A 15749-nucleotide genomic window follows, 5' to 3' on the forward strand; every position below is an offset into this window, starting at 1 on the left:
TCGTCATTGTTTGATTTTTCTAGATAATTTACTAAACAATATGCAATAAACTTTGGCTACAAAGGGCATGCTACAACTTTTATATTTAGAAAATAAACTGACAATGTCTCTTATGCAATGCTCAAGTATCTTTATTTTATACTATTAGTGGAATGGGGCTAGTAGCTATTGAGGTATTGTAATATTTGCAGGTAATCTTAGTTGATTGGAGATTATTCGGTCGATTCACTGGTTAGGTAAGATGACTATGAATGAACCTTAACAAGTCTAGTAAAGGATAATCAAATAGGATAGCAAGTCGATTGGATGATAAAAATTAAGTAAATGAAATTGTTAGTTAATGATTAAGTTGGACCATTGAGTCAATAGGTTGATGTCCAAGTCGAGAGCAGTTACCACATTCGAACTCGATGGGTAGTCGTGCAACTAACAAAATCCACTAATTGACTGGAGTAGTCGAAGGGATCACAGTGGGGCACAAGCATGTAGTCGATCAAGATTGGTGGTTGAAGGGAAATCACCTATAGTCAGAACTAGTCGAAAAACTGTTAGGAATCCTAAGATTCTTGAGATCTTAGCCAATGAACTTCAACCACATTTACTAATTCGAGAAGCTACAAATTAGTGTTTTCTATGCCTATAAATAAAATATGATGTAAGGCTAAGAAAGGATGATGATCACGATCAATATAAATTGACTGATGTATGAGCACATTAATCTTAGGTGTGGACCAAGGTCGACATTCATTGTAATTTGGCTTTGATATTCAATCAAGAATATAAAATCAAAAGCTCAGAGATTGACTAGTTTTTCCGATTAAAGGTTTCAAAGGTAAAATCTTTGTGTTGTGAGAATCTTTATTATGTGTCATTATTTATTTCTATCCTTGAATTTCTCTCATATATATTTAAAAGAACTTTGATCTTCTAAACTTGTGTGAATATTTATTGTCATTATTTATTTTATATTCTTCAAGTTCTCTTAAGTGTATATAAAAGAACTTTATGCCAAATTCTCTTCTAAACTAATTTAAATATCTAATAAATTTTGGTAATATGAATAGTAAATCAAATACCCAACACTTAACAATAACCACATTTTAACTTAATAATGAAAAATTTAATATATATATATATATATATATATAACTTAAAACAAAAATAAAAACAATAATATATACGCAAAATTTACCATTAATACTCTTTGATGGAAAAAATTAAACCCCACCTCTTAGTATCTCATTACATTTTCAATTAACCACAATATTTTAATTCTTAATATTAAAAAAATAACTAATTTTTTTTTTTTTTAAACCGTTATATAACTGAATCCACTATACACACTATTCGTTTTAAATCAAATATAAAAAACAAAAATAAACAAACTTGTTATTACCAATGATAAAAAAACTATTAATATAAAGAATGACTCATTTGCCAAACGTTGGGCCAGGGTAACTAATTTTCCAAGATTTTTGGGCAGAGTTTTTAAAATCTAAAGGGGGCATTTGTGATGCATTAAAATAATAAAAAAGTGCCGAAAAGATAGGATATACTGACTGGTATGTAAAAGACCAGCACATGCAATGGAGTAGTAAAACGCGTCAATGTAATTTGAATTCCAACATTAAGTGGTTATGGAAAATCAGAAATTCTGAATCGCATTACGTATGTAATTTAAACATAAAATGTTGTCGTCACTACATAAAATGCTATCGTCATGAAGGACGCTATGGTCATAAATGTTTATTCCAATTGTATGGGATCCTCCCATTTGTCAAGAATTTCTCGCGAAACATTGGTTCTATTCTCATTTTTTGCATTAAAAAAATTGCAGATGCAAAACCAAATGAGGTTGAAAAATATATATTTATTTGTTAAGTACCAATAATATTTGACCACCATATTAATTTATAATTTGTTTGATTCTGAGACATTAGAATTTGCAAGCTTCCCGATGGATTTATTATATGATAAAAAAATGCCAGGTGCAGGTGAATTAATGAGCTTTTTCATAATAGTACGAGATCTATCTCGAGAATTGTATGATTTGACAACATGAATCTCGATGAGAGCTCGTGCTGACTTCTCAAACTGCTCACAAACCTCTAAGAGAACGTGGCCAGTTAAATTTAGGTACGAAGACAACTCAAATTCAAAATATTAACATCACAGAAATAACAATGGTCTCTATAAATTCTCCTCATTCTTTCATTGGCATCACACCATCTGTTCTCCATATTTGCACTTCAGCCAGAGCTTCTCTCAAATTGCAGTCCAATTCTATTTGCTACCCATGGCTTCCTTACCTCCTCTGTTGTTGTTATTGGCAATATTCATGTCAGCTGGGGTAGGGAGTGTTGTTGGGCATGACTATGGTGATGCCTTGACTAAGAGCATAATGTTTTATGAAGCTCAGAGATCTGGAAAGCTTCCTCCCACTCAGAGGATTACTTGGAGAGCTGATTCTGGTCTCCAAGATGGAATTTCTAATGGGGTCTGTAATTTTAGAATGTTCTTTTTTGCTTAATGCACTAATTGATTTGTATTGTGTAGGCAAGGCTTTGAAAATTTTAATGATAATGGTGGTGATATTACCCTGATTGCATAATGCATGATGCAATGTGTGCAGGTTGATTTGGTTGGAGGCTACTATGATGCAGGTGACAATGTGAAATTTGGTCTTCCCATGGCACACACTATCACCATGCTCTCCTGGAGTACAATCGAGTATAGAACACAATTGGCTAACAGTGGAGAGTTGGGTCATGCCATGGATGCGATTAAGTGGGGTACTGATTATCTTATTAAAGCTCATACTGAGCCACATGTATTATATGGGGAGGTAGGTTTTTCTTCATTGCGGGAAGAGGCTTGGATTCGATGAACTTCATGAAGTATTACAATTACATTGAAATTTGGCAAATTAGTGCACTGATGATACCTTTCATCTGTGTTTCAGGTTGGTGATGGCGACTCAGATCATTATTGTTGGCAGAGGCCAGAGGATATGACAACACCTAGGCAAGCCTACAAGATTGACACTAACAGGCCTGGATCAGATCTTGCAGGAGAAACTGCTGCTGCAATGGCAGCTGCCTCAATAGTATTTAGAAATTCTGATCCAGTGTACTCTAATCAGCTTCTGAGCCATGCAAAGCAGGTAATTTTCTTTGCTCCATAGAATTGATAAAGAAAGTACATTATGATATTCCCTGATCCAAATTTTTTACAGTGTATTCTAGTACAATCTAATTTATTGATGTTCAATTCAAATGTTGGGGGTGAATCTTGCAGCTTTTTGATTTTGCCGACAAGTATCGAGGGGAATATGACAGCAGCATCTCGGTGGTTAGAAAGTATTATGGATCAATCAGTGGATATGCTGTAAGTTTTTCTTTGCTACTCTCTCTGTAAGTTTCTCATGAAAAAGTATATATTTGACTTGGCTTTGATATTTTGGTCTGGGTGTGTGCAGGATGAATTGCTGTGGGCAGCTACATGGATTTATGAAGCATCAGGAGATCAATACTACTTGAATTACATGACTAGCAATGCAGCAACACTAGGCGGAACAACATGGGCTGTGAAAGAATTCAATTGGGATGTTAAATATGCAGGAGTCCAAGTCCTTGCATCAAAGGTCAAAGTGGATTACCAATGAAATATCCAGTTTTCTAATGGGACATTCTAATATGATCATAATTTGAAATCTAAATCTGTTTAATGGACTCAATCTTGTTCTTTGCATCTGTCATTGCTATCAGTTTACTTAAAATGCATGCCTGAAATGCCAGATGATAAATGAACAGTTTGGGCTGCATGATAAATTTAGCAGACAATTGACATTTATATGTGGTTTGTGATCAGTTCCTCATGCAAGGTAGGGGTGGGCAAAACCTAGCGGTTATGCAACAATACCAACAAAAAGCTGAGTATTATATATGTGCATGTGTTCAGAAGAACGGAGACAATGTACAAAGAACACCAGGTTTGTTTGTCTTGACATTGATCTGCCTTCATGAATACATTATACGTATATGCTTTATCTTGATAGCAAGTCACAAAGTGGACTAAAGGAGTGTTCCTCTGTATTTAGGTGGACTGTTGTACTGGCAGAAATGGAACAATATGCATGTTGTGACAAGTGCTTCGTTCCTCCTCACAGCCTACTCTGATTATTTGTCTTCTGCTGGCAAGCAATTGCAATGCCCTGGTGGACAAGTAAATCCATCTGAACTGTTGGCATTTGCTAAGTCACAGGTATAGACCAATGATGGCCTAAATTTTATCTGAGAACCAATGTCTTCTTGATGAGTTATGATTGTTCACTTTGATAATTCAGTTACTCTAAGAGCTAGAAATATTGAATTCTTCTCCAGTCTATTGGCTAAAACCTTTCGCTTGCAGGTTGATTACATACTAGGTGACAATCCAAGGGCCACAAGTTACATGGTGGGATATGGACCAAACTATCCTCGTCAGGTCCACCACAGGGCTTCCTCCATTGTATCATATAAAGAGGATTCAACCTTTGTTAGTTGCAAAGGAGGATATTCTATATGGTTCGATCGCCAGCGAAGTGACCCCAATGTTTTAGTTGGTGCTGTTGTTGGAGGACCTGATAACAATGATAACTTCGCAGATGCAAGAGACAACTATCAGCAGACAGAACCTACAACCTACAACAATAGTCCACTGGTGGGAGTTCTTGCCAGACTACAAGGGGGAACTGCTGGAAACGACCAGAGTCTTCCAGGTAGGCTTCTCTTATGGGATGCAATTAGTTTGGTTTTAGTTTGTTTCAGTGATGTTGTTGGTGGTGTTCTAATGGTTGCTTCTGGCAGTTGTTGTGCCTAAGCCTGGATCAGGTTCAGGATCCCTTGCTCCAACTCAAGATCTAACTCAAAAGCCAAAGCCAAAGCCAAAGCCCTCTCCTGCACCTAAACAGAGCTCTCCAGTAGCAACTCCTCCTCAGGGTAAGATTTCCCAAGATTAAATTTTGGCTACTACAATGCTGTCAAAACTTCAAATTTTTAGTGTAACATAGAATGAACAAACTCAATCTTGGCCAAACAACAAAAGACAGTACTGATTATGATTTATTGTTCACAATCTGCAGAGTACAATGTGCTGGCCATCTGGCAGAAGCAGACAAGTTCTTGGAATAATAGAGGAAAAACTTATTACAGATATGCTGTGTCCATCACTAATAAATCTCCACAGCAGACAATTACATCTCTCCAAATCTCTATTCAGAATCTGTATGGTCCTGTATGGGGTCTCTCCAAACCAAATGGCAAGAACTTGTATTCATTTCCTAAATGGTTGAAGTCGCTGTCTCCTGGCCAAAGTTTGGATTTTGTGTACATCCATGCCGGTCCTCCAGCAGGAATTTCCATAGTTAACTATCAGATGAAATGATCAACTATATTGATTGTTAGGGTGATGGAAAGTTCCAAGGCAAAAGAATGATCAGTGATGGGTCAGCTGTAGCTCACATGCTGATGGAAGAGGAGACTATGGTTGGGCCAAGCTTGGATCTCTGAGCTGACTGGCATTTCAGTATCGTTTGTTTTGGGATATGAATCAGGGAATAAAGTCATGGAGCAATTGAGCTCTCGACACCATTTTTTAATAATGTTGTGGGGTTCTATTTAGAGCTGAATAACTGTGAGGTGAATCAGTCTAGTATTTGGGATTAGTAATTTGCGAGAGGAGAAATTTATCAATTCTTCAGAGGAGAAATCTGCGTAGCCAAAAACAACTCGGCAATTGCAATTTTATCAGTACCATATTTTATTATTGCCTGAGAAATCTGTGTAGCCAAAAACAACTCTGCAATTGCAATTTTATCAGTATCATATTTTGTTATTGCCTATTTAAATCTTTTGATGATTAATAAAATGAATATAATATCGTAAGACTGTTATTAGTATTGCATCCCAGAATTCTCAGATTTTGTTGAGGGAATTGATCGTATGAATTATATGGTTTATCATAAATAATAGGTAGGGTTTATCATTAGGAGTGAGATGAAATAGATATCTCTCTTTTTAATGAAATAATCTAAAAAAAATAAAATTAATTATTAACTTTTTTATTATATAAAATTTCATTTAAAAAAGTTTAATTAATTTTTTTATTATCATTAAATAAGTTTATATATTAATTATTATATTTTAATTTTTTTATTATGATTTTTTTTATAATAATTTTCTAAAATCTTGCATTTTAGTTAAATTGATTAAATAATAAAACTTAAACCAACTCTATTTTTATTTTTATTTTTTTATAATAATTTTCTAAGATCTTGCATTTCAGTTAAATTGATTAAATAATAAAACTTAAACAAACTCTAATTTGTCATAAGATTTTAACATATCAATGGAAGAAAACCTCCTAGCCGAGTCTATCTGGTTTGATATTTACAAAAAAAAAAATCTAATGCTTTATATAATTTTGTTATCATAATACTATACTAAAAAACTAATTTTGTTATATTAAAAATATAAAATTTATTAAATATTAAAAATATTTTAAATGGTATATTTTTCAATAATTTATATATAATAATTTTTTGATTATTTAATATATTATATCTTTATTAATATAAATCAATTATATAAAAAATTATTAGTTTTTCATTAAAAACATTTCAGCAATCTTTATTAAAAACATTTCAAACATTCTTTATAAAAACAATTTGGTATCTTATATTAAATAAAAACTATTCTAAATCTCCACTTTTAAACATAGCTCAACATTCTTTATAAAAACATTTAAGTATCTTATTCTAAAAAAATATTTTAAATCTCCGACTTTTAAATTATTATTATTATTATTTTATGATTTTTTTCCACTACCTTAAAAAAACATTTCAGTATAAAATTTAAAGTCTTCAACCTTTAATTTTGTTTTTATTTCCACAGATTAACTAAGATTATAGGGTTAATAATATCTATATACATCTAAATATCATTTAATATGCTTATACTATTATAAAATAGTATAATAGAAAAACTTTAACTTTTAAATAAAATTGTTCTAAGAGATTATATAAAATATAGTATTGTTTAATGCTTGATTTTAGACTTTTGTGATTTATATTGATTTTGAGAATGTGTTTCAGATTAATCTTATCATTAGTTGAATGTGATTCATCCTCATCAATGTGCTTCATCTTCAAGATGAGGATGAACCACAACTAATAATGTAATTAATCCAAAAGACATTCTTAAAATCAATATTATTTAAGTTAACAATTAAAAAAAAAAAGAATGTGAGAGAGTGAAGAACTTTATGATTTATTATTTCTTTGGAGTAGTCTATGGAGGCGGAGTAATTGCTCGGACAACTAAAAGTGGTCGGAAGGGTAAAAAAATTTCAAAATATCTTGTAGATGTAGTGTTTGAATCATGTTTCTAATAGTGTAAATGGATTCAACACCATAAAAAACTTCAATAGCACTTAAATTTATGAATTTTGACAGCTTTTACTTGGATTTACAAAAATCCTTGTCGAATTTTTTAAAAATATGGCCGAAATTTCCTGATCTGTAATTGATCTAAGACAAACAATAAGGTATTACAGTCATGTGCATGGATGTGCCTATGTTATTTTATGCAACAGATCGATAAGATTGCGAAACACACAGACAATGAAGCAGTAAAAGAAAACATAATAGACAACACATATAAACACAACAAGTTTAATAAGGAGTTCACCCAATACTCCTGGGCTACGTCTCCTGGTCCAACCTTCAGTGGTGGCCTCTCTATTATGTCTTCATAGCAAAGTTTTTACAACAGTGAGCTCAATTTGAGTCTCACACAACAGATACAAATTAGTAAGACTGTACTTGGATTCCCCAAGTCTCTGGAGTACACAGAGTCTCCTTACTGACTCTTGACCTCTATTGGTCACAGTAGTATGAGCCCAACCTGAGACTCATACATGACATGCGTTATAGAGGAGTGCACTTGAACCTCTCAAGTCTTCTTTGGAGTACACAGACTCTTTGATCCTCTCTGTCTCTGTCCTAACTCTGGCTCGATGCTGCCTTCGCTTCTGTATGTTAGCTCAACTTCTTCTCTCTGCTTTCGGCTTACTGCCTACTGCTTACTGCTCTGCCTCTCTCTCTGTTAGTTTGTGGCTTTAAAGCCAATCTGCTTCCTCATTGTTCGTTTCTGCTTCCCGACTTTCCAGTTCCCCTACCTTTGTCTGTTTGAATCCCTCTGTCCATCAGTCACTGTATAACGCCTCACAGGGAGGTGGCCACCTATTTCATAACGAATGATGTTAGTTCTTTTGGACATATTTGAAACGACCGTTTTTTCCGTTAACTCCAAGAATGCCCGTGAAACACAACCTTCTGCCAACGCATCATCCATATTGGACTTAAAATCCTATGTGATCTTGCATTATAATCTTATCAAATCCAGTCATCCATCGGAACGCGTCTCCACCGTTGATCTGGGGGCCCCAGATCCTACAGTTGTCGTTCATATCGGGTGGCTGAGTAGCATGATGTCTACCCGTTCGATGTGGGCAATTTTCTCTCTCTTCCGCCGGGACGTGTGGCAATCGCTGTATGGCATCGGGCGGAACACGGCTGAAACTGCTTACTGCTCGAAGCCCATTCGATATCCTGCCGGTTTTGTGGAATCCCGCTCCGATGGAACCGAAACAATATTTTCTGCGTTTTATAATTATTTCAGGTCCGGGTTCTCGGGGCTTCTCTTCACTGAGAGGTTTGCCCTGCGATATGTGATTAGCGACTTGCTAGTATATCAGAAACTATCTCCGCTGCTTAAATTTGTCCCTGCATTTGCTAGTTGGTGTCAGCGCGTGTTACCATGGTCTACCACTCTTCGCACTAGATCGACGGCCCTCGTTGATCTGCGCTGATCGCCATTGCAACTGTCTGAGGATTCCCTCCGATAGCTTGATCTTTATAAGACTTTGAATATTTGGCATAATTTTTAGAGAGTTTATGAAAACTTAGAGAGTGTTCTAAGATCCATTTTGGATCACGCCTTCCCACTGAAAAAGCTTTTGGACCACCAAAAATTGGTTTTTAAGCATCAATCAAGTGAGGATATAGATTCCTCGCTTGCCCAATTTCTATCCATATTGCACTGCTTGGTTTTGAATCTTTGAGTCCAATTCTGAGGTACTCAACATCCCCTCTGCACGTAGTTCTCACCTTCTTGTCCAGAACTGTATCTTACTGCAATTCATTGAGATATTCAGGTAACAAATCATCAATAGAAGGAAATTGACTTTGTTCTTCAGGATCTTCAATCAATGAAGGTTCAAATAGTCTCAAGCTTTTTGCATTAACTACTGAATAGATGTGCATGTAAGCTGGCAAATCAAGGCGAAAAGCATTCTCACCAATTTTCTCAAGTATCCTGAAAGGTCCATACCTTATTGGCTTCAGCTTCTTACCTTCACCTTGCATTCTGTCTTTGCTGATATACAGTCAGACTTGATCACCAACTTGGAAACTATGCTCAGTCTGATGCTTATCATGCCTTGCCTTGTACTTGGCTTGGCTCTTTTCCAACTGTTCCTGTACTGCCTGGTGAATCTCTTGGATTTGTTCAATGAACTTGGTTGCCTTGTCCACATCACTGTGTCCATCAACTGCTATGTCTTTACCAAACACAAAATCCAAGGGAGACCTTGGTGTGAAACCAAAATAGGTTTCAAAAGGAGATCTCTGTGTAGAAGAATGTTTAACACAGTTGTAAGCATGTTGCACATAACATAAATGTTCATCCCAAGACTTGGGATGATTGTTGAAATAGCCTCTAAGCAATTGGATCACTGTCCTGTTGACCACCTTTGTTTGGCCATTCGTTTGTGGATGAAAAGCTGTGCTCTTCTTTAGTCTAGTGTCCATCAATTCCCACACACTCGACCAAAATTTCCCAACAAATCGGGAATCTCGATCAGATACAATGGAAGTGGGTAATCCAAAATGAACCTATACATGCTGAAAGAACAACTGTGCTATTTGTTCAGCTGTAATATGTTTGTTACAGGGTATTAAAACACACATTTTGCTGAACCTATCCACAATAACATATAAATAGTCATGACCTTTTCTAGATTTAGGCAATCCCCCAACAAAGTCCATGGAAACACTTTCCCAAGGATGAGAAGGATCTGGTAGTGGAGTGTACAAGCCTAGTTTTCTATTGCTGGGCTTACTTTTAGCACACATAGTACATCCTATTACATATCTAGAAACTGTTTCATTCATTTTTTGCCAATAACAAAATCTTTGCAGCTGTGCAATTGTTTTACTTACACCAAAATGACCTGATATTATGAAAGTATGTGCCTCCCTAATTATGTTAATTCTCTCTGTTTGTGGGATGCATAGCTTTCCCAAATGATACAAGAGTTGATCCTTAATATAGTAATCCAATTCTTCTACCTTTTTGCCACTACTTAACGCTGCATGTACATCTTTAAAGTCTATATCTTGAGCATATTGTTCAAAGTAGCTTTCATGTATTACTGAGTTATGCTTAAGTATAGTAGATGCATTTATGATTGGTCTGGACAACATATCTGCAACTTTATTGTGTATGCCCTTTTTATATCTGATGACAAGATGAAACTGTTGTAGAAAACCCATCCACCTATAGTGTCTTGATTGCTGCAACTTAGTTTGTGAGTGTAAATATTGAAGTGGTTGATGATCAATATGTATAACTGTCTCTTTGCCCATTAGATAATGTTTCCATTTTTTCACACTCTGTACTAATGCATACAATTCTTTATCATATGTGGGATAATTAACTACTATAGAATTAAATGTCTTAGAATGATAACATATGGGTTTACCGTGCTGCATCAACACTGCTCCCATGGCATAGTCACTGGCATCCGTTTCAATCTCAAAGGGTCTTTGAAGATCGGGCAGTGCTAGTACTGGTGTTGTACTAATCTTTTCTTTTAAGGTGTTGAAGGCTTTCTGCTATTTGCCTCCCCACTGAAACACCTTGTTCAATCCTGTTAAAGCATGTAAGGGAGTTGCAATCAAGGAAAAGTTAGCAATAAACTTTCTCCAATACTGTGCTACTCCTAGGAAGCTTCTAACTTTTGTAGCAGATTTGGGCTTAGGCCAATTTACAATGAATGCAACCTTAGAGGGATCTATCTTCAATTCACCACGCCCTACAATATGACCCAAATAATTCAGAGATGTTTTGCCAAATTCACATTTTGATAGCTTAACATAAAGATTTTCTCTTTCAAAACATCTAGAGTCTGCTTTACATGCTTCAAATGTTCTTCCCATGTTTTACTAAATACAAGAATGTCATCTAGATATACAATGAAAAAATCATCAATAAAAGGCCTGAGTACATCATTCATTACTCTCATGAAAGTAGCAGGAGCATTAGTTAAGCCAAAAGGCATAACCAACCACTCATACAATCCCTGCTTTGTTTTGAAAGCAGTCTTCCATGCATCTTGCTCTGCAACTCTGACCTGATGGTAGCCACTATGCAAGTCCAACTTGGAAAATTAAACAACTTCTTTCAACTGATCTAATAGATCATCTATGCGAGGAAGGGGATAACGATTTTTGATCATTATCTTATTCAGTGCTCGATAATCAATGCACATTCTCCATGAGCCATCTTTCTTTCTCACCAAGACAATTGGAGACCCACATGGTGATGTGCTAGGTCTTATGAACCCTTTCTCAAGCAACTCCTGTACCTGCTTCTTGATTTCTGCATTCTCTAAAGCGAACAACCTGTACATTCCGATGTTAGGCAATGGAGCATCTTGCTGCAAATTAATATCATGTACTATTTCCTTTTTGGGTGGCGGATCTTTAGGTTCTTGAAATAGCATATCATATTCTGAAACAATTTTTTCTAAATCAGCTTGCTGTTTAGCATCACAACCTTCAAATACATTTGTTTTATCAGGTTTCTTTTCCTTTACAACCATCAGTAAAAATTGTTTGCATGAATTTACAATTCTTTTCATCTGCCCTGAGTTTATGAGAGTATAATTATTCTTTAGTTTATGAGCTCTTACAATGTATTCGATTCCATCTTTAACGAGTTGATACTTGTTTTTAGCTCTGTAGAAAATATCTTTTCTATCATACAAGTAACGACTTCCTAAAAAAATTCCACATATATCCAAGGGAATGATATCTAACTCAACCTCATCTACAAATGTTGACCCAAAAGAAAACCTAAGTTTACATTGTCTAGTCACTTGTAGCTTTGATTTATCACGTACCCAACCTAATGGATAGGGCTTCTTGTGAGGTGTGGTTAGTAATCCCAGCTTCTTTACAATTGCTTCATAAATTAAGTTTACTTGTGAGCCACTATCAAACAAAGTATCAATCTTTTGATGCTTGGAATAACTCTAATATGAAAAAGCTCACGTATTTTCCTCTCATTTTCTTCATTATCAGTAGATTGTGCAGAATTACTAGTAGATGCTTCAGAATTTTTACCTTTTATACCTGTGGCTATGATTGTTGTTTCATCCCCTGAGTCTGACCCCAAATCCTTCTAAATAGCTGTAGTAGTCTTCTTATTTTTTCCATCAAAATTATTTGGCCTCATCTCTGAATGCAGAATCCAATAATGTTCATCGTCATGCGCATCCTTCTTGCAGTGGGTACATCAAGGTTTGGTATTTTGTACAACATTTGTCTTCCTCTATTTCCATTTCTTCTTTCACTTTTCCTTGTTCTTGCTTGCAGTGGGTTTTGATGATCCCCCAACTTCTGGTTTCACATTCTTGCCTCTAGCCTCTAGATGTGTAGCCTGAACAGATACCTCATTTATGCTAGTAGGATTAAACATGAGAATGGTGTGCTTTAAATAGCTATGTAGACCACCTATATACTTCAACAGAGTTTTAGGTGAGTCTAAAGAAATGCCTAGAATCAAAGCTCTTTTTCTAAATTCTTGGGTGTAGCTTTGTACACTTTGCCCTTTCAATTAGCGAAGAGTTTGCCAACTCATCATAGCTTGCTGCATATAAGCTAGTGGATAGAATTGTTTTTTAATGGTAGTAATAAATTCATTCCAGGTAGAAAGAATTTTACCATGCTTCTTCAAATCAGCTTGTGTCCTGCCTTCCCACCATACTAGGGCAGTTCCTCCAAGGCGTAGGCTAGCCAGCTGAATCTTTCTCCTTTCCGAATCGATGTTCTGCACTCTGCAATATACATCAATCTGTCTAATCCAGTTATCTAGCTTTTTTGCATTCAATTCTCTGTCATAAACTGGCAAATCAAACTTCACATCTAATTTAATCAAAGAAGGTTTCTTCTTTTTCTTTTCAGGGCTTTCTTTATGTGAAGAATATGATGATGAAGGTGATGATGAGGGAGATGGTGGAGAGGGATTTTCTTCTTTTCCTTTGCCTTTTGGGTGGGAAACTAGAAGAGGTTCTTATACTCCTTTATCTTGTTTGGAGGTTGAAGAATCTTCACCTCTACCTTGCTTAAATTCTTTATACATTTCTTCTACCATGGCTCTCATGGTCATGAAACTGTCCATGAACTAGGAGTCTAATTCCAAGGGAATTTCTCTTGCCATTTTCCTCCTAGGATAGACTCTTCCAATTTCTGGGTTAGCTTCAACCAACTCTCCTTCTCCTAATTTGAGCTTTGTCCTAGTTAGCATTCAACAAAAAAAATCCAGCACAAGCTTGTCTAACCTTAGCAACCTAAAGCTCTGATACCACTTGATCTGTAATTGATCTAAGACAAACAATAAGGTATTACAGACTCATGTGCATGGATGTGCCTATGTTATTTTATGCAACGGATCGATAAGATTGCGGAACACACAGACAATGAAACAATAAAAGAAAACATAATAGAAAACACATATAAACACAACAAGTTTAATAAGGAGTTCACCCAATACTCCTAGGCTACGTCTCCTGGTCTAGCCTTCAGTGGTGGCCTCACTATTTGTTAGAAAATTATATATTACAGAGCAATGGAACACATAAAATATTGCAGAAATATAAACACAGAAAACGCGTAAAACAAGAGAGACACAGATATACGTGGTTCACCCAGTTTGGGCTACTTCCATGGAGAAACAACCAGTCCTTATTTTATTATATTATCCAGCAAACTGAAGAGATACGACCTATAGTAGATCCGTTGTAACTCCCTCTTCGCTCTCAATCTCCTCTCTTTTCCTCACTCAGAATACAGATCTACATAGAGGCAATACAATTCCATCATATATAGCAAGGGGTTGCCTTCTAGGGAAAAATCCTTAAATTAAACATAACTTCTATCATCAGATCTCCGCCTAATGAACGACCAAGATTGACTACGAAATTACAACATTTTACAAGGAAATTTTACGTCTATTCTTAGCTTCAGGGTTGTTGCCCCTGAAACCCCCCGCCAGGGGGGGGCTCCCAAAAGGTCGCAGCTACCTCCCCTTGGACCCCCCCTGCAGCGAATATTTTACGGGCGAACTGGGGTCCAATGCAGTGATACCTTTGAATACAGAAGATAATCAGGCTCCACACCCAACACTATTATATCTTCGTAGTAGAGTTTTTACAACAGTGAGTTCAATTTGAGTCTCACACAACAGATACAAATCAGTAAGACTGTACTTGGATTCCGCAAGTCTTTGGAGTACACAGACTCTCCTTACCGACTCTTGACCTCTATTGGTCACAGTAGTATGAGCCCAATCTGAGACTCATACATGACAGGCGTTACAGAGGAGTGCACTTGAACCTCTCAAGTTTTCTCTGGAGTACACAGACTCTCTGATCCTCTCTGTCTCTGTCCTAAGTCTGGCTCGATGCTGCCTTCGCTTCTATATGTCAGCTCGGCTTCTTCTCTTTGCTTTCGGCTTACTGCCTACTGCTTACTGCTTTGCCTCTCTCTCTATCAATTTGTAGCTTTAAAGCCAATCTGCTTCCTGACTGTTGTTTCCGCTTCCCGACTTTTCGGTTCCCCTACCTCTGTTCATTTGAATCCCTCTGTCTTGTGTAATCAGTCACTGTATAACGCCTCACAGGGAGGTGGCCACCTATTTCATAACATATGAGTGTCAGTTCTCTTGGACATATTTGAAATGACCATTTTTTCCGTTAACTCCAAGAATGCCCATGAAACATGACCTTCTTCCAACGCATTGTCCATATTGGACTTAAAATCCTATGTGATCTTTCTTTATAATCTTATCAAATCCGGTCATCCATCAGAACGCGTCTCCGCCGTTGATCTGGGGGCCCCAGATCCTACGGTTGTCGTTCATATCGGATGGCTGAGTAGCATGATGTCTACCCGTCCGATGTGAGCGGTTTTCTCTCTCTTCCTTCGGGATGCGTGGTAATCGTTGTATGGCATCAGACGAAACTCGGTTGAAACAACTTACTGCTCGAAGCCCATCCGATATCCTGCCGATTTTGTGGAATCCCGCTCTGACGGAACTAAAACAATATTTTCCGCGTGTTATAATTATTTTGGGTCTAGGTGCTTGAGGCTTCTCTTCACTGAGAGGTTTTCCCTCTGATATGCGATTAGCGACTTGTTGCTAATTGCATATCGGAAACTACCTTCGCTGCTTAAATTTGTCCTTGCATTTGCCGGTTGGTGTCAGCGCATGTTACCATGGTTCACCACTCTGCGCACTAGATCGACAACCCTTGTTGATCCGTGCTAATCACCATTGCAACTGTATGAGGATTCCCTCCGATAG

At 36.5% G+C, this 15749-nt stretch overlaps 1 protein-coding gene across 1 annotated transcript; it reads left to right on the top strand.

The window, feature by feature from the left end:
- Positions 1 to 2296: 2296 nt before the first annotated feature.
- Positions 2297 to 5424, top strand: LOC149154781 (endoglucanase 6-like). The gene is made up of 11 exons (XM_089444228.1): positions 2297 to 2497; positions 2633 to 2845; positions 2963 to 3163; positions 3298 to 3387; positions 3479 to 3643; positions 3871 to 3991; positions 4100 to 4263; positions 4411 to 4759; positions 4848 to 4852; positions 4913 to 4979; positions 5090 to 5424. The coding sequence occupies exons 1-11, from the start codon at positions 2297 to 2299 to the stop codon at positions 5422 to 5424; spliced, it is 1911 nt and encodes a 636-aa protein (XP_089300354.1).
- The last annotated feature ends 10325 nt before the right edge of the window (positions 5425 to 15749 follow it).

This window comes from Pinus tabuliformis, chromosome 9 (assembly GCF_031772625.1).
Source record: "Pinus tabuliformis cultivar Carrire ecotype Pingquan chromosome 9, CPIR1, whole genome shotgun sequence".
Lineage (NCBI taxonomy): Eukaryota > Viridiplantae > Streptophyta > Pinopsida > Pinales > Pinaceae > Pinus > Pinus tabuliformis.

What these genes read in the sequence shown, in the direction of transcription:
- LOC149154781 (XM_089444228.1), top strand. Translation starts at nt 2,297, where the DNA reads ATGGCTTCCTTACCTCCTCTGTTGTTGTTATTGGCAATATTCATGTCA. An exon ending in TTCTGAGCCATGCAAAGCAG is followed by an intron (nt 3,164 to 3,297) that starts GTAATTTTCTTT and finishes TGAATCTTGCAG; the next exon opens with CTTTTTGATTTTGCCGACAA. An exon ending in TCCAAGTCCTTGCATCAAAG is followed by an intron (nt 3,644 to 3,870) that starts GTCAAAGTGGAT and finishes GTTTGTGATCAG; the next exon opens with TTCCTCATGCAAGGTAGGGG.